Genomic DNA, 23,060 nt, shown 5'->3' with positions numbered 1-23,060 from the left:
TTTTACTTGGCATGATATTCTCCAACTCCATCCATTCACCTGCAAATGCCATAATTTTATTTTCTTTATGGCTGAGTAATATTTCATTGTGTATATATAACACAGTTTCTTTATTCATTCATCTTTTGAAGTGCATCTAGGTTGGTTCCACAATCTAGCTATTGTGAATTGAGCAGCTGTGAACATTGATGTGGCTGTGTCACTGTAGTATGCTGATTTTAAGTCCTTTGGGTTTTAAACTGAGGAGTGGGATGGCTGAGTCAAATGGTGGGTCCATTCCAAGTTTTCTGGGGAATAGGAGAATTATCCACCAAACTCAGACAGTCTGGAGTGGAAGAAGTTTCTTTTCATTAATGTGAGGAATTTTAGGCTCATAAAAACTCAGAGTTGGATGAAATTCTAGAAGATACCCAATTCAACCCTTGCCTACTGTATGAATGCTTTTGGCAAACTGTACCCAGATAGACAAGATATGCTATGACCTCAATTTTAAGAGTCGAGTCCTTGAAACACCTTTGCTGGGATCTTTCCAGTCATTTTGCAGAGCTTGGCCCTAGGTAGTCCTCCCTGACTCTCTGATAAATCCCTCCTTTCATTTTATGGCCATTTGTAGCTAAACCTTGTCTGTGTGTCCCTGAATGGGCAGATTTTTTTCCAGATTGGTTTCTCCAGGTCTGATGTGGGAGCTTGCATTCAAATATACTCCTGTCAGTCACCTAACATCCCCAGATTTCCTAGATCCTTCTGATTCCTGAATTTGGTGTATATTAGGTAAACATCATCCTTATTTTCTTTTTCTATTTGTCTTCACAGTTTTGTAACTCCTCTCTTATTCTGCAGAGCTCTCTTCCCCTCTGAGACAGCATGCTGTTCACCTGTTATTCCTCTTGTCTCTAGGAAACCACCTGTCCAGTGAGTTAACATTTGTAACACTGGTGTTGACTTTGAATAATCATAATTTAGCCCAAAGAGGAACAGCAAATATCCATTGTGTTGGAAACAAAGTAATTCACTCTTCATGTCCTCATTAAGCGATATTTATTTGCGAAGGGTACACCCAGCTCTGTCTTTTTTTTGGTAGTGGGGATCAAACCAAGGGCCTTGCACATGCTAGGTAAGCACTCTATCACAGAGCTATTTCCCCAGCCTGTATCCAACAGTTTCTACTATTTCTGCTCAGAGTAGAGCCGGAAGGGGAATTCACAGTCAGAGAGGGAGGGAATTTCAGTACAGGGAACTTGACTGGGGTGCTAAATGCACAGGCAGAGCTGGGGATTCTTTGTCCCAGTCCACTCCTGGAATCTCTCTCTGCCTCTTCCTTTCACTTCACTGGATGGTTTACATCTGGAATAGACTCCTCTTGGCTATTGGGAAGAATTTTGTTACATTTCTTTTCTCAGTAGAGTAGTTGAGATTCAGACAGACAGTTGTACTGAACATGCACTTTTTTCTTCTTATCAATCCCAAAACAATATAGTATAACTACTATTTAGATAGCATTTACATCATATTAGATACTGTAAATCATCTAGATTATGATTTGAGGTATATGGGAAACATGTAGAGGTTAACTACAAACACAAACACTGTGCCATTTTATACAAGAGACTTGAGCATCCATGCATTTTGGTATCTGATGAAGGTCCTAGGGCCAATCCTATAGATACTAGGTGTTGACTATACTTCTTTGGTGGCTTCCTTTTCCTTGTCCATCCCCCTGGTAAAGACCAAAATTAGTAAAAATGGGGTGGTGCCCATTAGTACTATGTAAAACTTATTGAGGTGTTTTGTATGGTTTGGGTAATTCTAAAAATGTGCAAGGTAGATCAAAAGAAAAAGCACATAAGAGAATTAACTGTGAAAAAGAACAACACAAATGCCATGGTGGGTCAGTAAATGACCAACTGCCAAGCAAATGGTCACTATATCACTATATGGCAGCTCAGGGGAATCAGCTTCTATCATAGAGATGATTATTTTTCCTTGCTGGGAGTAGGATGGTGGATTGGTTCTGATTGGGCTGTTTTCCATTCCCGGGTTTTGGGAAAACCCCAAACTGGGAAATAAAGGATGGGACTTATCAGTCCAGCTTGCTGAGCCCCATCCTGATCCCCAAGAACCTCTCAGATGCCACCCAGGAGGCCAGACCGAGGGTGAGGAGGGACCTTCTGAGGGCTCCATGGCTATCTCTGCAGTGACATATCTAGTCACCCCACCTTGCATGAGTGTATGTGATACCCAACTATCTTAGAAGAAACACCAACTCCACAAAATCCATCCATTTGCTAGAAATCTCTCTCACAATTTCATGGTCAGAATCTTGACTGTGAGTCAGAATCTTGGAATGTGGGTGGGAATCTTAGGCCTGCCAAAAGTTATAAATAGAACTGGCAGCCCTCTCCCCTCCACCCTTGCAGGCCATCCAGAGAGAAACTATCCCCTGCCCAGAGTGAATTCTTGAACCCACTACTTTGGACCACTGCAGGTTCCAGGCGCCTCCACACCTCCTCCAGGGGCAGTCACAGAGTACCCCCACAGAGCTGGAAAGATCAGGGCCCGCTGAACAATCTTGCACTTTATATATTAGACTCTCCTTTCTTTGTTCACTTCAGTCCTAGGAATGCCCCCCCTCCTTTCTCCTTCGTCAGCTGTTTGGGAACAAACACAATAGCCAAGCTTCAGATCTCTGGCTTTTGCTTTTTCTCCTCCCCTGCCTGCCTGCCACTGGGGAGCTGTGCTTGTTTTCTCTCCCCCTCCTTTGAACCAGCCTAGCATCTGCAGGGAAGAGGCCTGGTCTCCTTGATGAACTGAAAATGTGATTACAATGGGCCACAATTGGGTCTGCACACCCACCCAGGCTGGGTGAGGTCATGGATTGATGGAGCTGGGCTATAGCTCTCTTCAAGTTTCTGGCACCACCGACAGGAGATGAAACAAGACAGAAGTGGCTGGTGCCGGGCATTGGAGCCAGGGAGATGCTGGAAGTGCAAATTAGCTGACCCTTGTTTTATGTCCCTGCCAGAATGGTTTAGCAGAGAGCTGAAGAGAAGCCACTATAGACAGCAGGCAAATGATAATAATTGTTATAAGTACTTGATTGCCATCCTGGTGTAATCTCACTTAATTTTATTTTGAAGTACCATCTAAGGTAGGTATTGCTATCTGTGTGTGTTAGGGGCAGGTTCAGTTGTGAGTGACAAGACACCTAAAAGTAACAATGGCTTGCATAGTCTAGAAGTTTTTTTTTAAATTTTTTCTTTCATGTATAGAGGTCCAGAGTAGGATGTCCAGGGCCAGTCCCAGATCCTGTGGTGTTGGGACACAAAGTCCTTCCCTCATTTTTCTGTCGTCCTCAGCATGGGGCATCTATTGCCTGGTCTAAGATGACAGTTCAAGTTTGAGGCACCACAGTCACATCCAAGCAGTGAGACAGAAAGGGACAAGAAACAAGCAATCCCTTCTTTTGTAGATCCTTCTGGAAGTTGCACAGGGCCCTTCTGCTTGTATCTGATTGGGTAAAGCTTAGTTCTATGGCTATTCCCAGCTCCATGTGGGCTGAGAAATGGAGCCTTTATTCTCAGTGACTATGTGGCCAAATAAAAGTTAAAAATTGAGTTTCCTAAGTCTAAGAAAGAGGGGAAGCATAGTACTGGGCAGCTTTCAATCTCTTCCACACTAACTCTCTTTTATAGTTGAGTAGATGGAGGTGTAGAAGGGCGAGATGATTTTCTTAAAGTCACACACTTCGGAAGTGGAGTTGGGACTCCAGTCCAATCTTCTAGAACCTGAGCTGTACTCACTGTGCTGCACAGTCTTCTAATTTGATGGTTAGGAAACAAGAATAGTCATGGGAGTGGAAAATCATGTGCAGTCATCCTCTGGTATCTGCAGGGGATTGGTTCCAGGGTTTTGGTGGATACCCAGGATACTAGGATACTAAAGGTAACTTAAGATACCAAGATCTCTATACAAGAGATACTATTTGCATACAAGCATACTATTTGCTTGTAACCTATGCACATTCTCCCACATACTTCAAATCAACTCTAGATTATAATACTTAATATAATGTAAGTTGTATATAAATAGTTGTTATACTGTATTGTTTAGGGAATAATGACAAAGAAAAAAATCTGTATATGTTCAGTACCAATGCAATGCCCCCACCCTGTCAGTATTTTCAATCCTCAGTTGGTTGAATCTGTGAACATGAAACCCTCAGATATAGTGGGCTGATATTAATTTGTGGTTTGGTGACAAGTGACTGGGCTGTGGTGTGAAGCCAGGGTTTGAGACTTGGCTTGATGGCTCCTTCAGGAGTTTAGTGGTTCTCAAGCAGTTTAGTCTCAGGACCTCTTTATAAAGTTAAATACTATTGAGGACTCCAAAGAGATTTTGTTTATTTGGGTTAAATCTCTTGATACTTGCCATATTAGATATTAAAATTGGGAAATTTAAAACACTTTATTAAGTCATTTAAAAATAATAAACCCATTATATTTAACATAAGCATTTTAATAAACATAAATTCCAGAGCAAAGAATTTTAGGGACATTTGTTTTGCAGATATATAAGTCTCCTTAAAATCTGATTGAAGAGAAATGAGCTGGATTCTCATCTGCTCCTGCATTCAATCTGTCGTGATGCCACTCATCACTTAGCCTGGAAAGCTCCACTGGACCCCCATGAAAGAAAGAGAGTACAAACAGTAAACAGTATCATTAGGAGAACAATTTCCACCTTGTGGACTCCTGAAGGACCTCAGAAGTCCCTAGGGACTAGGGAACTAGTAAATTCTTTACTTTCTCCATGCTTCAGTTTCCATGTCTGAAAGATTGGATTAACCTAGTCTTTGTGGTTTTGTGTTTTTGTCTGATACTAAGAATTGAACCCAGGGGTGCATTTACACTGAGCTACTTCCCCAATCCTTTAAAAATTTTTTTATATTTTGAGACAGGGTCTGGTGAAGTTGCTGAGACTGGCCTCAAACTTTTGATTCTCCCACCTCAGCCTCCTGAGTTGCTGGGATTACGTACGTGCATCCTCATTCCTGGCTATCTGGTCTTTCTCTGAGGAGATTTGTATTCTTTCAAGTTGTCTGTATGTCTCTACATGCAGTTTGTGGTAGTGGTTATGAGGGAGTCTCTGAAACAACTTCCTTTAAATGGGCTAGGAGAATTATCAGCTCTGGAGGGGAGTTCAGATTTATTTGTGTCAGCCTCCTCTTAAAGCAGAGTGCTGGGAAGAGAAGCTGTGGACAGTCTTCAGGCTGGGAATTCTCTAAGTCACCAGCCTCCTGTGACTGGGTGGGTCCTGGGAAGCCAGAAATGACTGGTCCAGGCCTCCAACTTGCCTTCTGTTAGTCTGCTCCCCCAAGGCCACTGATGTGCTTGACTGTGCCCAAATCCCTACTGGAAAATAAGGTACATGGAGACATTTCTAAGTGTGTTAATCAGCTTTCCATTATTGTAAAAAAATATACACGATAATGAGAGAAAACATTTATTTTGGCTCATGGCTTCAGAGGAGCAGGTGGCAGAGGAGACCTGTTCACCTCATGTCAGTCAGGAAGCAAGAGAGAGAGAGAGGAAGGCCCCATATCCACTACAACCTGACTTCCTCCTAAAAGGCCCCACCTCTATAGGTTCCACCTCCTCACAATCGCACCCCAGGTTGGAGACCAGGCCTCCAACTCTTAGGCCAACCTGCAGCACTAAGTTGGCGAGGCCTGGGCAAAGTGAACACAAGCTGCGCACCACATCTTTAAGTGGACAGAGAGACTTGGACAAATGAGAAAGGTATCCGCAAATCCTTTACTCAGGAAGTAACACAAAGAAGAGGGCTGGGTCCTGGCAGAGGATATCAACTTCTTCAAGTAGAGCTTCATTAGGTTTGGGATCTGATGGGAGTGGTAACTACCTCCTGAGAGAAGCTGAGACACTAACTTCAGGTAGTCTGTGGCAACCCTGAGCTGCAGTCTCAGAGTTTGGCTATAATTATAGTTTCTCCCCTTGCTTGAACAGGCACCACTGGCTTTACCTGGAATGCCCTCCCTCCTGCCATACCCAGACGTTGTCCAGATCTGTTCAGACTTTGCCTCCTTTTGGGAAGCCTTTCCCAGCTGCAGGTTTATTCTAGCTGACAATGGCTGAATCATTGGAAGGATGTCCCTAAATTGGGACCAAGTCTTCAGACTGTGTGTAAATAGTCCCATGGAAACACCTGGTTCAGATAGACTGAAAAGTCCCTGAAGGACCTGAGAGGGAGGCTTAGAGTTGTATTCACTGCTGTTAAGCTTGATCCTCTTCCTTATTGCCTGCTATCTGCACTCTGGGAATATCACTCTTGTCTTTGAAATGGAGGCAATAGCCATAGAAATGGATAATTCCAGTATAAGAATGAAGGTGCCCAGAAGACTGTGGGACCTCCTAACTCACCAGGGAGAAGGGGAGATTGTTGGAAAAGCCTTCCTGGAAAAAGTGGCTCCTGAACAGAGGTCTGGAGAAGTGAGAAGGACCTAAGAGATCAAGGTGCAGGTGTGCAGAAGGAATGGGAGAGGGACCAAGTCGATTCACGGGGCTCCCTCATTAGGCTTTATGAGGGCTGGGACTGAGTCTATGTGCTTTCTATTTCATTCTTTGTGCCTGGAACAGTGTGACAAATGGAACAGGACATCAGGATATGTTCAGGAAACCAAGAGGGATGGATGGAGTGGGGAACAGGAGGGATGAGATGAGAGCCAGAGGCTGGACTCAGGTCATGGAGGGCCTGGCCTGCTGCATTCCTAATGAGCCAGAACTTTGCCCTTTAAGCTGAAGTGGGACATAGTTGGATTTGCATTTTATATCCACTTGATACACTGGCGTGGACCTGGAGGTCACATGAATGATGCTTGGGGAGTGAATGTTTTGGTCAACACTTACTTGCCAGTGTCTCTGCCAGGATTCTGAGAGCATAGATGTCAACTCCATCTTGGGTTTATTTATGGGACCTGTCTCAGGACCTGGCCTGGCATGGCAGGGCTACCTGTAGTGGAACAGGGAAGCTTGGGAGTGGCAGAGGCAGCAAGCTAGACATAGCATTGTGGTCTAGCCACCGGGTGAGGGCAGATTGGGTTGCAGGTGCCGGCAGACATATGGAAGTCCTGCCTTCTCTCAGACTGTGGTCACTCTGGTAGACCAAGTCGAGGCCAGGGCTGAAGACTGGAGGGCAAGGTTAGAGGACAGATTTTTTCCTTTTTTTTTCTGTTGAGAGAGAAGCCCTAGCTGAATTTCAAATAGGTATGGTAGAAGCCAAAGAAATTGTTCTAAGAAGGGAGGTGGCTGTTTTTGCAGAAATCACTCCCATTCTTCAAGCAAATATTCAGAAGTCACCCTTCTTGTTAAGACTTTCTATAAATCATTTAATACCTTAAGGGAACTCCCAGGAACTATGCTGGAGCACTGTTTCCATTTTCCTTTGAGCTGGGAAAAGCCTGACCTGGGCCAACTGGAGGTGGGCCAACCTGGTCTCTGCCTGGCCAAGACTCTGGGAGGGAGAATGCCTGGACTCCTGGGCTCTTCTTTCCACTGACTGATACTGTGTCCTGCCCAGTGAGGAGCTCTGATTTTGTGACCCTGTTGCCTGTGAGAGCTGATGGTACAGTGCAGGGACTGCTCTGATTCATTGTCCTTTAGACTCAGAGATGGCGGCACTTCTTAGAAAAACCCCATGGGTTTGCCCTTTTGATTTTTTCCCTCTAGTGCCAAATCGTGGGTAGGGAGAGAGGTAGCAGCTGACCTTTTCTGAACACCTTCACCTCACCTCTGAGAGTTCCATGACCTCATTCCTTGAGTGGCATTTTGATGGGGCAGATTCTGTAGTGAAATGGGAAGAAATAGACCCAGGCCTCATCCTCCCTCCTTGAACCTCAACCTTTCTGTGAGGACAGAACTTCTTACATCTACCTATTGCAAAGAAGAGAAGTTCCTGCCCCACTACTTTGTCTTGGAGGAGTGTGAACTTTCCAAACAAAGATGTACAAGCTGGGCATGGTGGTTCACTTCTGTAATCTTGGTTGCTCTGAAGACTGAAGCAGGAGGATTGCAAGTTTGAGGTCAGCCTCAGGAATAGCAACTTAGTGAGACCCTGCCTAAAATAGACTAGACTAGACTAGACTAGAATAGAATAGAGTAAAATAAAATAAAATGAAATATAAAAATCAAGAGTTGTAGATCAGTGATAGAGCACTTTTCTAGTATACATGAAACCCTAGGTTCAATCCCCAGTACCCCCCCAAAACAAACAAAACAGCAAATCCCAGAAATTGCTACTCTGCTCACCATGGACCAACCAAAATACTCAGGAAGTGAAAATTTAGTTGTCATGGTGACCTTTCATCCTGGTATAGCCAAGGGAGATGGAGATGGGGGAAAAGAAAAAAAGGTATTCTTCTGTTCTTCTGGGGACCTGTTCACCATTCTGGAGGATAAAACTAATGGTGGGAGGGATAATAAAAGGGAACTTTCTGGAGACCAGAGATGACTGATGATATGATGATGATGATGATGATGATGATGATGATATAGGGTTATCATTTATTGGGGTAAACAATTTACATGCATGATTTCACTCAATCTGCACTTCAGTCTTATTAGATAGGAACTATTATCATTCTCCAATTTTACAGAGAAGAGAGTAGTTGAGTAGTGAGTCCAAGCTCTTACAGCCTGCATGTGGAAGAGGCTGAACCTGAATTGGGGATGTAGAAGTTGTAGTGAGTCCAAGATGGCCTGTCTCCTGCTCTTACTCTGCCTCCTGAGACCTAAGTGACCCCAAGGCCCATGATAGTAGTCCTCACTTACTGAAGGCTCACTTGGTATCTTCACACCTGCCCAGAAGGTAGTGTGAATATTAGTATCATTCCCTTTCTACTCAAGGACACCCTTCTCTGCAAGGTGAGCTAATTAGCCTATGTCTCCACTGCCAGTGAATGATAGAGTTGGGCTTTCAGTTAACACTTTTCATGGCCACTTGGGGGTGTGACCCTGGCAGGAGGGACCTCAGGAAGGTGGAACTAGGTCTGGGTGCTGCAGTACCACCCAGAGCAGTGGGTTGCTTTCACCCATGAGACCTCTGCTGTGAGTGTGGCTAGAAGCCTATGCTGGTGGCAGCTGCCTTTCTAAGGCACACAGGGAACTACCCATTCCCAGCTGGGCTCTGGATCTCTCTCTCTGGTTGGTGAGGCTGCAGCTGCATGGCTGGTTCAGATGGTCAACTGTGCAGGACAGGGCTCCAGCACAGGCACAGCACTGTTGTGGGAGGAAGGCTGATTTCTCTAGGACCACAGAACATCCCTAGTAAAACCAAAGTGGATCCTAAGGCTGGTGAGCAGGCCAGATCAAATTTCTGTTCCTCTGGGCTTTTCGTGGTGTCATAAAAGAGGGGCCCACCAGCTGTTTCCTGGCTTCTGGCTCTCGTACCTTTTTGTACAGTTCGAGCATATTGGATTTCCCTCTTTCCCAAACTTTTTTTTAAAACTGTTCCCTTTATGAACACTGATTTGTCCCAGTGTTCATACCCTTCAGAGTTAAGACCTCTCTTTTAGATATTCCTGTACTTTTTCCTATTTATCTGGAGAATATAAGCCCTTTCACTAAAGCTGGCTTGCAGTAGAAGATCATGGATATGTGTGAAAGAAATTATGCATAGATAAAATTATGGGGAACATTTATATTGGCCATATTGTATAGTATCAAATTGAAGACATCATTGGCTGTAATACATATCATTGTTCCATGTATCATTAAGAAAGAAAAAGCATGATATCCATTGTAAGATGCATCTCAACTTCAGAAACTGTAGGAGAAGTGGGCATTTAGAATCATTAAAACATAAACTGTAGAGATGTTTTAATATAGGAGTGTTTATACCAGTGAATTAGCTGAAGAAATAAATGACAGGCCCAAAACTGCCTTGCATTATTAGGTGGAGGATATCAACAAAGTGCAAAGCCTAAGAACATCCTTTACCTGGCATGGCATGTCTGGGACATTTTTTAGAGTCCTATCATGTTGCTGTTGAGAACTGGTCCTGTCTGGTTTCAGTGGAACATCTGAGAAAACATATTCCTGAATCCTACCTGAACTACTGACTTCAAATTTTTGGGAGGTGGGACCCAGAAATTTCTACTTTATAAAACTCCTTGCTCCCCCGACCCCATTTTTAGCGAAGAAGATTAAGATCAAGGAAGGGGAAGGGTAGCCAGGTCAGTACAGAGAAGATGCTGACCAGCATTATCGCACTCTGAAAGCTACAAGGTCCAACTCCAGGCTCAGTACTTTCCCTCTCACTCCCCTATCCTCTCAAATAGGACATGGGCAGAGCAATTCATTCTCTCAACTAGGACATGGCCTGTCACAGCAATTCAAATACCTTACACTTCATTTCCAGGCTCAATCTTGGCTATATAGCATACTTCATATAGAATCTGTTCAATGTCTTTCCTCTGATGGATGGACTGACAGACTTACACTGTCCACAAGCCCTGGCTGGGTGCCAGGCATTTTCCCAGTTCCTAAAGGGGGTGTCCTTGGTTTGCCCAGTGGGGCTCAGTCTCCTTGGTGCCTCCTTCAGAGACAGTGAGTGCAGGGCCCCCTTTGTGCTGTGCTGAGGTGCCTCTTTTCCTGCAGGCCTTGTGGGAACAGTGCCAGCTACTGAAGAGTGCCTCCGTGTTTGCCCGCTGTCACCCTCTGGTGGACCCTGAGCCTTTTGTGGCCCTGTGTGAGAAGATTTTGTGCACGTGTACTCAGGGACTGGAGTGCCCATGCCCGGCCCTCCTGGAGTATGCCCGGACCTGCGCCCAGGAGGGGATGGTGTTGTATGGCTGGTCTGACCACAGTGCATGCCGTGAGTTGCCTCCCCTCCCTCCCCTGCATGCTGGGCATGTGTTGTGTCTGTCCTGGGGTAGTGGCACTCAGGAAGCTTTGGGGCTGTGTAATGATGTGCACCTTTCCCACAGTGCAGTCAGCCAGTGCCCACAAAGCCACAGGTCCCTGGATCCATATCCTGAATGGCTCCTGCTGTCTGCCACCTGGTCTTATGAGTGCTGGCCCACAGGAGAGTCCCCTCCCTCACAGGCTGCACTGAGGCTGGACAGGCCTTCCCTAAGGTCTGGTGTCTTGTCCTTAGCTCTGTTCCATGCTGCGCCTCCCTCCGCACCCCTTGACTCCCCTCAGGGACTCCATTCCCTGGACTCACAAAATGTTCTTCACTTCAGACCCAAATCTCAATAGTTGCAGTTTCATTGTTTGTCTGCACATATGCCTGTCTGAATTGAGGAGGAGCAGAGAGTTGGCCAAGCTGTCCATCTCTGTGAGACCAGAGTGCTCTATTGAAGTCCTTCCCTTGTATGAACTCAGCCTTTCTGCCTCTGGGCACAATGTGCACCATTCTTTCTCCCACCACCTCTGACACCTGTGTTTGTCCTCTTCTAGTCTCATCAGGTGCCCACTGGTCACCATCTCTGAATTATCATGATTAACTAGGGGCTTCTCTGATCACCTTTCAAGAAGACCCCTTCTCCTCAGACTGACCAAAATTTGTGCAGATGTACAACTGGTTTGTAATAATTACACAGTGGATCTGGCCGATATTACTCTGCACATGTGTATGGCAAATGGCTTTGAAGTTAGAGTTTTTCATCTTTGCTGAGGGAGTGAAAAGTTGGAGGTTGGCCCCTGGCTTTTCCTCTGGATGTAGTGGGTGGTGGTGGTGGTGGCTGTTTTCTTAGGATTTTGGAGGTAGGGTGGAGATGATACCTGGTGGATCTTGGAGAAGGAACTAAGGGCAATTATTTGGGGAGAGCCAGTCTTTGTCCATGAGGAACTGGATCCAGTGGGAAGGACAGAGATAAGGTGATAATGTTCCAAAGGCAGCCTTCTAACAAAGTGGAAACAAATATAGAATGAGTCACCACGCAGGCAAATGAGTATGAGCCACGTGTGCCCTGTACTTGTGTGGGCGTGTAGATTTGAATGGAGTCAATTTCATGGGAAGAGGGACTTTTAGAGGAAGAAGTGATGGAGGACACCATTAGCTCCTTGCTGGTCCCCTGAAGCCCCTCCTTTTTAGCCCAGAGGAATTTGTGTCACCCTGAGAATGTTCTAGGTAAAAGGGGCACAGCATAGAGGAGCAAAAGAATGCCAAATTGTTTGTGGAGGACAGATGACCAAGGGGAAGGATGGTGGTCTCAGGTGCCCCAGATGAGTCTTAGCGGGGGTCTCCTAAGGTGGGAGAGGTGGCCTCAGAGGGACATGTGGATCAGTGGGGCCAAGATGGTCCCTGAAGCCCTGAAGACAGAGCAAGCAGTCAGAGGGGTGAAGGAGCCTGGGATGCGGGCATGGCTTGGAAGATGCACTGCTCGAGAACTGCTCTGGGGAGACTCCTTTGATTTCTCTTTCAGGCCCAGCGTGCCCTGCTGGCATGGAGTATAAGGACTGTGTGTCCCCTTGCCCCAGAACCTGCCAGAGCTTGCACATCAATGAAGTGTGTCAGGAGAAATGTGTGGATGGCTGCAGCTGTCCTGGTAATAAACTTCCCACTTTATTTACAAATCCAAGACCTTGCCAGTGCCCTTGGCTTTGGAAAGGGAGATGAAGGCCACTTGTGTTTGTTCCTCATTGCTGAAATCAGAGGTCTTTTATTTAGTCCTTAAAAGTCTTTGTAGAAAGTGATCAGGATTGAGCTGGGCTTTATTTTTAATTTATGTTTTCCTGTTGTACTATATCCATGAAGGCACTGTGTCTAGGGAAATGGGAGGATGGTATGAGCCCCAACGGTGACTTTGTTTGGGGAGCTCATGCTCCATCTGAACTATGGTTTTGTTTCCTTTGTTCAGGGCCAGGGAACCAGTCTGGGAGAAAGGTCTTGTGAACTGTTTGCTGGGTTTGCCGTGTGAGCTCAACTGAAAAAAGGCTTTGCTCTAGAAAGTCCGCTCCCTTTGTGAGCTTTAGTTACAAGCCCTGTTTAATTACAGAAAGGGAGTCCTGTGTATCTGAACTCATGACTTTTCTACTGGAGGACCTTGAACAAAACTCTTGACTCCATTTCTCCATCTGGGCAGCAGTGATGAATAATCTTCCCCTTTCTCACCCTGTATCACCCAAGTTCTTGGAGCTTTCTGGAAAAAGTCCTAAGCCTAGACTCATGACTTGCCTTCTGGCTGACCTTGAGCAAACCCTTTTCTCCCATCCCTTCATCTGTGCAATGGAGATGAATAATCTCTCTCCCTCTCGTTGCATTAATATGAAGGATAAACATCAAGTTCTTTGCGCTTCCTGGAAGAAGCCCTAAGTTGATGATCACTCATGGGGATTCTATAGTTGGGAGATGAGTACTAATGATGAAGTGTTGAGACCTTTACCTTGATGCCCTTGAACCCAGAGGGACAGCTCCTTGATGAAGGCCGCTGCGTGGAGAGTACCCAGTGTTCCTGTGTGCATTCCGGGAAGCAGTACCCTCCAGGCGCCTCCCTCGCTCGAGACTGCAACACCTGGTAATTGCAGCAGCACTGTGTGGTCTGGAGAGCTGCCCAGGGGCTTTGGGAGGGGAAGCTGGGGCAGGAGGGACAGTGGCAGGGGAACCAGGAGCTGGCCTGGGCTAGCATGGAGAGTGGTGGTGGGGTTGGGAGCAGGTGTGGCAGACAGTGCCTGCGTGAAGGATTACAGTGCCCATATGCATAGATGCGGGAAGGTCACAGGAAAGGGTCCTCTACCCTCCATCCTCCTTCCCAGAAGATGGGCTACATAGCAACCCCCAGGCAGAAAGTAGTTCCTTCTCTCTTTGAAATCTTTCATCTTCTGGGTGGTAGAAGGCAGAAGAGTCGAGTGGAGACTCATGCAGTTCTGCCTTCCATGACTTCTGCTGTCTGTCAGGCCCAACTGGGTGCCTGTTCCCTGCTTAGCTCAAGCCCTTTCCTTAAGAACACCTCTGGTCATCTCTGGTTAGCTCAACCTGTCCCCAATATACTGAGGAACATATCTCCTCATTCTGGTGTCAGGCCTCTGCACTCTGCTCAGCCTCTCGTGCTCGCTGAACCTTGGGAAGTCTTAGTCAGCTGCCCATCATGGTTGGGCTTACTGCTCTCAACAGTTCTTCCACCTGCTGTCTATGGGGGCAGGAATTGAACTCCTTAGTACCTGAGCAGATTTTCAGGGACATTAGATACCCTAGGTTTTCTCTCTTCTTTTTTCTCTGTCAGGGTTTCTTCCCTTGGCAACATCTCCAGGGTTCCTCTGTGACCAAAGCGCTGTCCTATTTAACTTAAGACTCCTAAAGACTGCTCTTGCACTGCTCCCTTCTCCCAGAGCTTCTCTGAAGGGTAGTGATATCTGTGGTAAGCTCAAATTAACCTTAGCTTTGCTGAACTACCAATGACCTGTGCTTCTATCCCTGACAGCATTTGCCGAAATAGCCTGTGGATCTGCAGCAATGAAGAATGTCCAGGTAGGTGACCTTGTACTCGTTCCCTCCCTCCTCTTGATGGAGAGGTGTGTCCTCTCTTACAGGGAGGGCCACATCAAGGCATGGAGAAGTTGTCTCTTCAGCAGTAACGGCTACAGCCCCCTGCCCACAGCTCAGGCTTCAGATACCAGTTTTAATGACCCGGTGTGGGAGGGAAAGGGAGCTCTGTTCAAGCTGAAAAGGGGACCACACCTGGGCTAAGGTGCTTTGTCCTTTCCTGTCACCTGTTTATTTAAAGGATTAAGGCCGATGAGCTGTAAGACCTGTGAAGTCACAATTCAGGTCTTGACTGAAAGAGGATAAGAGTTCTTTGGAAAATGAAGAGGAAGAAAGTGTTGATAACTCTTTAGGCTTGAAGTGAGAGTCTTAGTGGAATTTTCTGGAATGCTTGATATGCAGACCATGGCATGGCCCACGAGCTAGAAGAACCAGTCACCCAATTATTCCCCAACCTTCTCCCTGCCCTGGAAAATCCACTTAGGAAAAAAAATTTTTTTAATAATCTCTGCCTTTTGCATTTTCCTCTATTTGGCCTCCACTCTATTCTGTTTACTGCAAACTTTGTCCATTCAAAGCTCCCTTCTGTCTCACTCCAGTGACCCTAGGTCTTCCCCTTTGTACTTACTCACATGATGTTTTTGAAGTGCTGGACATTGTACTAAGCACCTTACAGGTGCTACCTATGGGATAGGTACAGTTTGTTCTCATCTTGTATAAGGGGAAAACAGGAAGGTTAAGTAACTTGCCCAAAGTTACACAGCTACCAAGAAACAGAGTCAGGACTCAAACTCACAACTACCTGGTTCTACCTTTGCCTTTCCCTTTTCTCTCCTTCTTGGTCCTAGATTTTGGAGAGTCAGGAGTGGAGTGATTTTGGATACCAGGGATCATACTTGAGGTCTTTGGATTACAGGTTTTAGAGTTACTCAGGACCTTCTTTAGTGCCCCTCACGCTGGGAAAATTCTGGAACTAGACGGGAGGGGTCACTAGGGCTAGGTTAACTAGTCTGGCTAGGTTAACCAGGTTATCTTTTGTGTAATCCTTGAAGAAAGCAGGAAGAACAAGAGGTTACTCTTGAAAGTGATGCCTGTGCTCCATTTAACCTACTTGTACCCCATGAAAGACTCAAGGAGCTTTTGACAGACAACCAAACTGTGAAAACCTTCTAATATCTAAATAATACACATTCATTATATAAGATCTGTGAGCCACAGTTGGTGGAATTGGAAATTCAACTTTCATGTTTTTCCAGATGGAATACCAGTTTACAAAGTCTTAGCACTAGTTACCTCAGGGAGGCCTTCCATCCTTCCATCTCCAGTCACCCACTGTGTGCATGATGGTCTGGTCTGGGTAGACAATGCAGTCCTCTGGTCTTCAATTCAAAATCTAGAGGACAGCTTTGCTGAGGATGCAAGACATTCCCCTGATACCTGGATAGACAGGTAGCCAGATCCAACTCTGGTCTACTGAATGGTTTGATATTTTACCAGCAAAGTCACTGAGCTCATTTCTCATTCTCAAAGCCCCACTCTGACCCTCCTTCTCTGGTTCTGAATTTTAGTTGGTTATTACCTCCCAGTTCATTTCTGCCCAGTCTCCCAGGTTTGTGTGGATGCCTTCCAGTGATTCTGTTGGCAGTGGGACTGTCTTAGGTTCCCTAGGTAATGATTGCAGGAAGAGTTTCTCATAGGAAGAGTGGACAGGGAGGTTCTGGAAGGGGATATGCTCAGCTCTCCTAGTAAAGCAAAGAGCATACCAAGGCTTCTCTGCAGAACTTGAAGGAGACATTGTGAATCTTAGAAATAAGAGAACTCATTTTGATTCTCTGAAATAAGATGAGAGTGTATTTGTTATCAATTGCTGTGCAACAAATTATCCCCAAATTTAGTAACTTAAGACACAAACATTAACTCACAGTTTCTGAATATCAGGAATCCAAGTCTGGCTCTCAGTGTCTCTAGCCCGAAATTGTGGCCAAGTAGTTATTCAATGGAGCTGTGGTCTTATCTGAAGGCTTGACTGGGGATTGAAAGGGTTTACTTTAAAGCTCACTCATGTGCATCCATTGTTTTCTACTATAGCAGAATATCACAGACTGGTAATTTACAGTAAACAGAAATTTATTTGGGTCATGGTTTTAGAGGCTGAAAGTCCAAGAGTATGGTGTTGGCATCTGCTATAGGTCCTTGTGATGCTGCTTCATTCCATGATAGAAGGCAGAAGGGCAGAGAGGGTGTGAGTGAGAACACGAGGGGCAGAGACTTGCTTTTATAACCCCACTCTTGATATTGTGATAATATTCATCCCTGTGATAGTGACATTAGTTCATTCATGAAATCACAGCCTTCCTGGCCTAATCACCTCTTAAAGGTTTTGCCTCCCAACACTTTTGCGTTGAGGATTAAGTTTCCAACACATGAACTTTGGGAAACATTCAAAACACAGCAGTGGGCTTGCAGCCTCACCATGTGAACCTCTCCCTGTGACTGTATCACAACATGACAGCTGGCTTCCCCTGGGGAGAGTGATTTCAGAGAGAGAGAGAGAGAAGCCAGGACAGGCACCACTCTTTTAAAAAACCTAATCTTGGAACTGGCATCCATCACATCTGCTGTATTATATTCACTAGAAATAAGTCAACATGTCCAGTCTACACATAGGCAGAGAGAAGTCACGGACATCAAGGCTGCCAAGCACGGAGCGTGTTGCATGGATAGTGGGAGGAAGAAGTTGCTCAGGAGAGCAGAAGTCTGTGCTGGCGCTTCCCGTGACTAAGTTCTAGACTTATACTGCTCTTTGAATTCCTCTACTTTTGGGTTGGGCCAACCACAGGCAAAATGATGGTGTATTAGTCAGCTTTGCATTATAAATGACTAAATTTGGGACCCAGGTGACTTGTGAAGTAGAGAGGTTTATTTTGGGTCATGATTCTGAAGGTTCAAGTCCAAGATTGGGTGGCCCCATTTATTTGGGCCTCTGGTGGTGACAGCCCCTCATGGCTATTACCTCTCGATTCAGGAAGTAGAGGAAGAGAGACTGAGAGGATGGGTCCTGCTATTCCCTTCAAAGCCACACCTCCAGCGATGTAACTTCCTACTACAAGAACGCACCTCTGTAGGTTCTACCACCTCCCAATATTGCCACTCTGGGGATCAAGCATTCAACACATGGGCCTTTGGGGGACATTCAACAAAGAAACTGTAGCTTGGGGTTTCCCCAAGTCTGCAGACTTTCCTTCCTATAACCCTGAGTGCTCTTTTTCTCCTCTGCAAACAGAGTGTCCAGGGAAGCTCTGAGCATTGTATTCCCATTGAACTATAAAAGTTTGGTTGCAGAAAATGTGGGCAGAGCATGACCATTAATAGATATGTTTCCTCAAATGAATCAAGTTCCTGTTATAGAATTTCAAGCTCCTATAAGAAGAGTGTGAAAGGTGCTTTTCTAGAGGAGGGAAGGGGCCAGTAGAGGCTTTTCATTTGCATCCAAAGTTCCATGGCATGGAAAGGTGGTCTAGAGTCGGGGCTGAGAGCATAGACTAGGGGTATAGGTGGTTGGTTGGAATTCCAGTTCTACCACTTACTAACTAGGTGATTTTTGGTCACCTATTTAGTGATTCACAACCTCAGTTTCCCAATCTGTAAAATGGGAATGATAAGAGCAGTTTCACCCCATAGCTGTTGTGAGGTTACTTTTACTTGACTTCTAGCAAGCACCCTATCAATGTGAGCCATGAGTATTTTCCCAGAGCACAGAAGCAGCAGTTCCTTTAAGCAGGGTGAGAAGGGCAGAGACACAGGTGAAGGTCTAACGGAGCTGGTGGGGGTGAGGTGGGAGTGTGGTTGGGCAGGTGGTGCAGGAGGGTAGACAGGCCTCTTTTGGGAGGGGAGGAATTCACATAATCTATTACTAAGGTTCAGGGTAATTTGATGGATTCTATCCCAGCTCTGAAGTTCACCCTTGGGATTCAAGGTCAGTCTGTTCTGAAGTTTCTAGGAAGGAAAATAAGCACCTCATTCCTGGATAACAGAGACAGCCATCCACAAACTAGGGCAGATGGTGCTCCCTTAGGAGGGTATATTCCTAGGCACCTGGGCTCCTCTGAGTCTCTAGGTCCTCTCTCAGCCCTTGTTGGGGTCTCCAGAATCACATCAGAGCTCCTCAGGTCAGGCAATGCATCTTATTTCATAGCTAAGATTTTCTTCCACCTAACCTCTATGTTGCCCCTATGCCTCTTGACAAATTTCCTTACATGTCCAGGATCAGAATGACTTCGAACTTGGCCCCAAAAGAAGCCAATACACAAAGCAGTGTTGAGTGATATCAAGTGCTTGGGGCTCTGGATCCAGATAGACAACCTGTGTTAGTTAGTTTTCAGTCACTGTGTTGAAATACCCAAGACAGACAACTTAAAAGAGGAAAGATTTAGTTTGGCTCATAGTTTTTGAAGTTTCATTCTATGGGTGGCTGGGTCTGTATCACTGGTTAAAGCAATGGTGGTGGGGAGAGCTACTCAGCTCGTGACAGTCAAGGAGTGGGGAGTGGGTAGAGAAGAGACCAGGGACAAGATAAAGTCCTCAAGGGCTTGCCTCCAGTGATCTGCTTCCTCTAGCTAGGTCTTAACCTTCTTTAGTTATAAACTCTTCAGTGGACTAATCCATCCATGCAGCTAGCACCCTCATGATCCAACCACTTACCCAAAGCCTCACCTCTGAACGCTGCTGCAGTGGGAACCAAACCTTCAACACATGAGTTTTTGGGGAACATTCCAGACCCAAACTATAACACTGTCCATGTTCAAGTCACTCTTTGACCACTTTGGAAACTTGGGCCAATTTAGCTTCTTTGTGCTTCAGTTTCCTCATCTGTAAACTGGGGATAATATTGACCATCTCACAGGAGCAACCAACAGATGGTTTCCACAGAGCACTTACAGATGCATCTTCACATTTGGTGCAGATGTTATAGTGATTTACAGACAGGCTTCTGTGAACAATGACGTCTGGAGGAAGTCTCAGTGGCTTTGCTAAAGACCTGTGATTGATGTTTCTGTGGAGAAGGCTGCAGGCAGAGAGCAAAAGTCACCCAAACAGTGCAGCCTGTGCTGGGCTTGCTAGCTGCAGATCAAGGGGTTTGTTTGAAAGAGGTAGTGATCCTCCATTAGACAAGAGGTTTCTTTTTTCCTTTTTTTTTTTTTTTTTTAAGGAGGGAAGCTCTTTATTCATGTAGGAGTTAATCTTCTTTAACTTCGGGATGCTCTACTTTTGTTTGCTATTTTAAGAATCCCATACCTTCATTCATTCACCAATTTTGTGGTGCCCATCTTTCTGTCTAATGGTGATTGGCTGATTGTCCAGGGCTGCTTTTTGCTGCCTGCCTGTGAATAGGCTAGGGGTCCTCTTCCAGGCAGAAGAGGGGTGAGCCTGGCCATATGGCCCATTGTTTGGGCAGATGTCCCAGCTCCTGTGGCCAACTGCTACCAGGCAACTCACCCATTTGTTTCTCTGGGTTTCCTGTGTTTGCAGCTCTGTTCCTCAATTGTACCAAGGAGATAAGCTGAATATAATATTTAGACTTCTCATTCCCAAGAAACAAATCAGTGGGGTCAGAGCAGGAAATCAGATCAAGGGTTAGATTCTAGTCCTCAAAGTTGTGCTCTTGAATATTTGCAAATTTTCTCACTGACCCCTCTTTTCCTGGGCATTGTCAAAGATAATGGAAGTCCAGTTTCTTACTCAGATAAGAGCGCTCTAGAGAAAACAGAGAAAGGCTGGGGGAAGAGTTCCCACCCATTTCATGGCAGCGGGGCCAAGACATTTGTAAATGACCGTGTTGCTCTTTCTCCAGCGAGGGTGTTTTCTGAAAAACAGCATTTTCTGAAAAAAAGAAAAAGGTTTTCCTGTGACATTGCTGGATTTGGAATTCCAGGACATTTACAACGAGCAGGGTGACCTCTGATTTCAAAGAATGGTCACTTCTCACTCTTGCCCTTTCGTGAGGGCAGTGGGTGGGGAGGTGAAAGTAGGTGAACGATCCGCAGCCTCCCTGCTTTCTCCTACTACCATCTGGGCTGGTGTGCCCTCCTGTCCGTGCCATCCTGGAAGGGGTCAGTGGCCCTGGGGACTAGGCCAAGGAATACTCATGAGTTGCCTGGGACTACTCACCCCACACTTGCCTTCAGCACATATGCAAGGCAGAACCACAAGTGGATCCAAAGCTGTGCAGTCTAGTCTGTCCCTTGACTGCCTGTCAGTGAAAATATGGGTACATGGTAGCAGGCGGTGGGGTCTTCTGGTACTTGTCTTTTTTGTTGTTGTTGTTTAGGTCATTTTAGAATAAAGACAGGAGTTTTATGGAGTACTTTAAATTACTACTCCATGTTTTTCTTCTCATTGGAAGTTTTTAATCAACCATTCATAATTTGACTAAAGAAAGAGATGTTTTGTAAATGCGTCACAAACACATGGAACAGAACCCTACTTTTTATAGAGGACTTAAATCTGAATAATCATGAGTTTTTCAGTAAATCTCCACAAAGTTTTCTGGTAATTTTACAAAAATAAGTCCATCCCTTTCAGCTTATCTATGATTTCACTCATCTTGTTGCCTGGAATCCACACCGCAGGACTGCCTTCTCATAGATTAAATTTTCCTCTGTATTTGTGAATGTTAATTGATCCTTCTGGTGTCTCCTTTTCTTTTTTGGAATTGGCTTTTCCTACTTCCACAAATGTCTTGCTAGCCAGCAGGTAGAAGGGGCACCTCCCACATGGCTTATTAGTTTTGTGTGACTCCACTAGTTCTTTCTGAAGCAGCTGGTACACGGGCAGAGCAGTTGTGGAGAGATGTGGATGAATCTTTCACTTAGTAGGAAGCCCAAAGTCTTGGTGGTGTCATTTTTAAAAGCTTGTCCAGCTGTTTGACCATGATCTATTCATCACTTTTCTCACAGAAGTTTAAAATCAACTCTTTAATTTGTTCAGCACGCTGGGCATCCCTTCAGTTAAATTTAAAAAAGGCTTATAAAGCCAAAAATCTCATATTTATCCACACTGTCCTCACTATCTCTGAAGCATTCTTAATCACATTCCCAGTATGGTTCTGTGGAATTAAGAGATGTTAGTTCTGCAGTGTTCAAGGGAGCCTTTGGGTAAAGCCTTTGGAAAAGCCGCAGTCATTTCTTCAGTTCATCACGATCATTATCTGAGATGGAACGAGCTTCAGATTCAATGTTTACTTCCTTGCCAACGGTCTTATCAACTTCATCCTCTTCTTTGTCACTGTCTCCAGCATCGTCCTCATCCTGGACTTCATCTTCCTCTCCCTTGTGGTGCTGGAGGCTGCAGGGCCCACTCTCTGCTGCCCACCCTTTCTGGTACTCATCTTTGATAGGTGGGCAGCTGGAGTCTCCCTGTGTCCTTTTGGAACCTCCTGGCTGTGTGACAGGGTCCCATGTCAGCCCTTACAGATGGGACCGTGTGGGGTTGACTGTAGGTCCCTCTTAGGGGGAACTTCAGAGTTAGGCTTGGCAAGGGCTATAGAGAGCCCAGCACAGCTGTTTGGAGGTCAGGAGTAGCGGGGTGGGAAGGAAGCCCCACTTTGTGCGGCAGCTGAAGTACGCGTATGCCTTTCTTTTCTGCAGAATAGATGGCAAAATAGAGAGATGATAGAGAAACACGTAGAGGGAGGTTGCCAAGACATCTAGATGCTCGATTTAGTTTTAGTATATCTGTTGTGGGTCCTGAAGATGGGTTTGTTGGCAGACACCTCCCGCTGCTTGAACATCCTTCAGGACTTGTGGGGCCGGGGCTGGCGCCCCCAGGGAGTTGGAGAGGCAGTTGATGGAGGCAGGTGTTAAGGGTCCTGAGTTGTTGGATGATGAAGGGGAGTTGTAGTACCCAACCATAGACATGTTAGCCTGGGCTGGGGAGCCAGCTTTGCAGAGGTCAGCGCTGGCAGGCCAGTGGTAAGGTCATGGGCAGATGGCCTCCTGGCCCCCCATTGGTCCTGATTGAAGTCACAGCATGGCCTTGCATCTGAGGTGGCCTTAGAGCTGCCCCTCTGCTGGGGGTGCAGATAGGGACCAGGGCTGACTACTGCTAAACTCAGACAGCTCAGCCTCCCTCCTCCTCCTGCCTCTGGCTGCCTGCTCTGCCTGCTGACCTTCAGGGACTCTCCTGGGGTGGGACTGTGTCCCTGAGCCCTTCCACATGCTAGTGCAGAGAGCTGTCCTGTTGGGCAGCTCCCGTGGGCCAGGCATCGTGCAGGTTCCAGGCTGCCATCTGCAGCTGTGCAACGCTGATCTGAGGATGCTCTGAACCTGGGCAGCGTGCTGGGGAAGGAATAGAGGTGGCAAGAACTGAGAGTCGGAGCCCTGGCTTCTGGCCCCGGCTCTGCCACTGACTGAGCACAGCTTTGTCACCTTCCTTAGTTTCTCCATCCTTAAAAGGAGAAATCAAACTGAATGACCCAACTCTGCCATCCTACGGGTTGGGGAGTGGAAACCAACTTAGAACCTCTGCTAGATCCTGGTTTTAGTCTGCTCAAGGCAAGGACA

General features: G+C 46.0%; 1 protein-coding gene and 1 pseudogene across 1 annotated transcript in view; one reads left to right on the top strand and one right to left on the bottom strand.

Annotated features, from left to right (window-relative positions):
* Positions 1-23,060, top strand: part of Vwf (von Willebrand factor) — a 151,903-nt gene that overhangs the window by 20,434 nt on the left and 108,409 nt on the right. The window contains exons 7-10 of the mRNA XM_047549520.1: positions 10,671-10,887; positions 12,443-12,565; positions 13,423-13,534; positions 14,438-14,484. Of these exons, the coding sequence (XP_047405476.1) occupies positions 10,671-10,887; positions 12,443-12,565; positions 13,423-13,534; positions 14,438-14,484 (499 nt within the window). The remainder of the gene's footprint in view (positions 1-10,670; positions 10,888-12,442; positions 12,566-13,422; positions 13,535-14,437; positions 14,485-23,060) is intronic.
* On the bottom strand, positions 21,139-22,415 carry LOC124982149 (BRCA2 and CDKN1A-interacting protein-like; annotated as a pseudogene).

This window comes from Sciurus carolinensis, chromosome 4 (assembly GCF_902686445.1).
Source record: "Sciurus carolinensis chromosome 4, mSciCar1.2, whole genome shotgun sequence".
Taxonomy (NCBI): domain Eukaryota; kingdom Metazoa; phylum Chordata; class Mammalia; order Rodentia; family Sciuridae; genus Sciurus; species Sciurus carolinensis.
The sequence above is the reverse complement of the archived record's forward strand: the minus strand, read 5'-3'. Positions and strand labels throughout refer to the sequence as shown.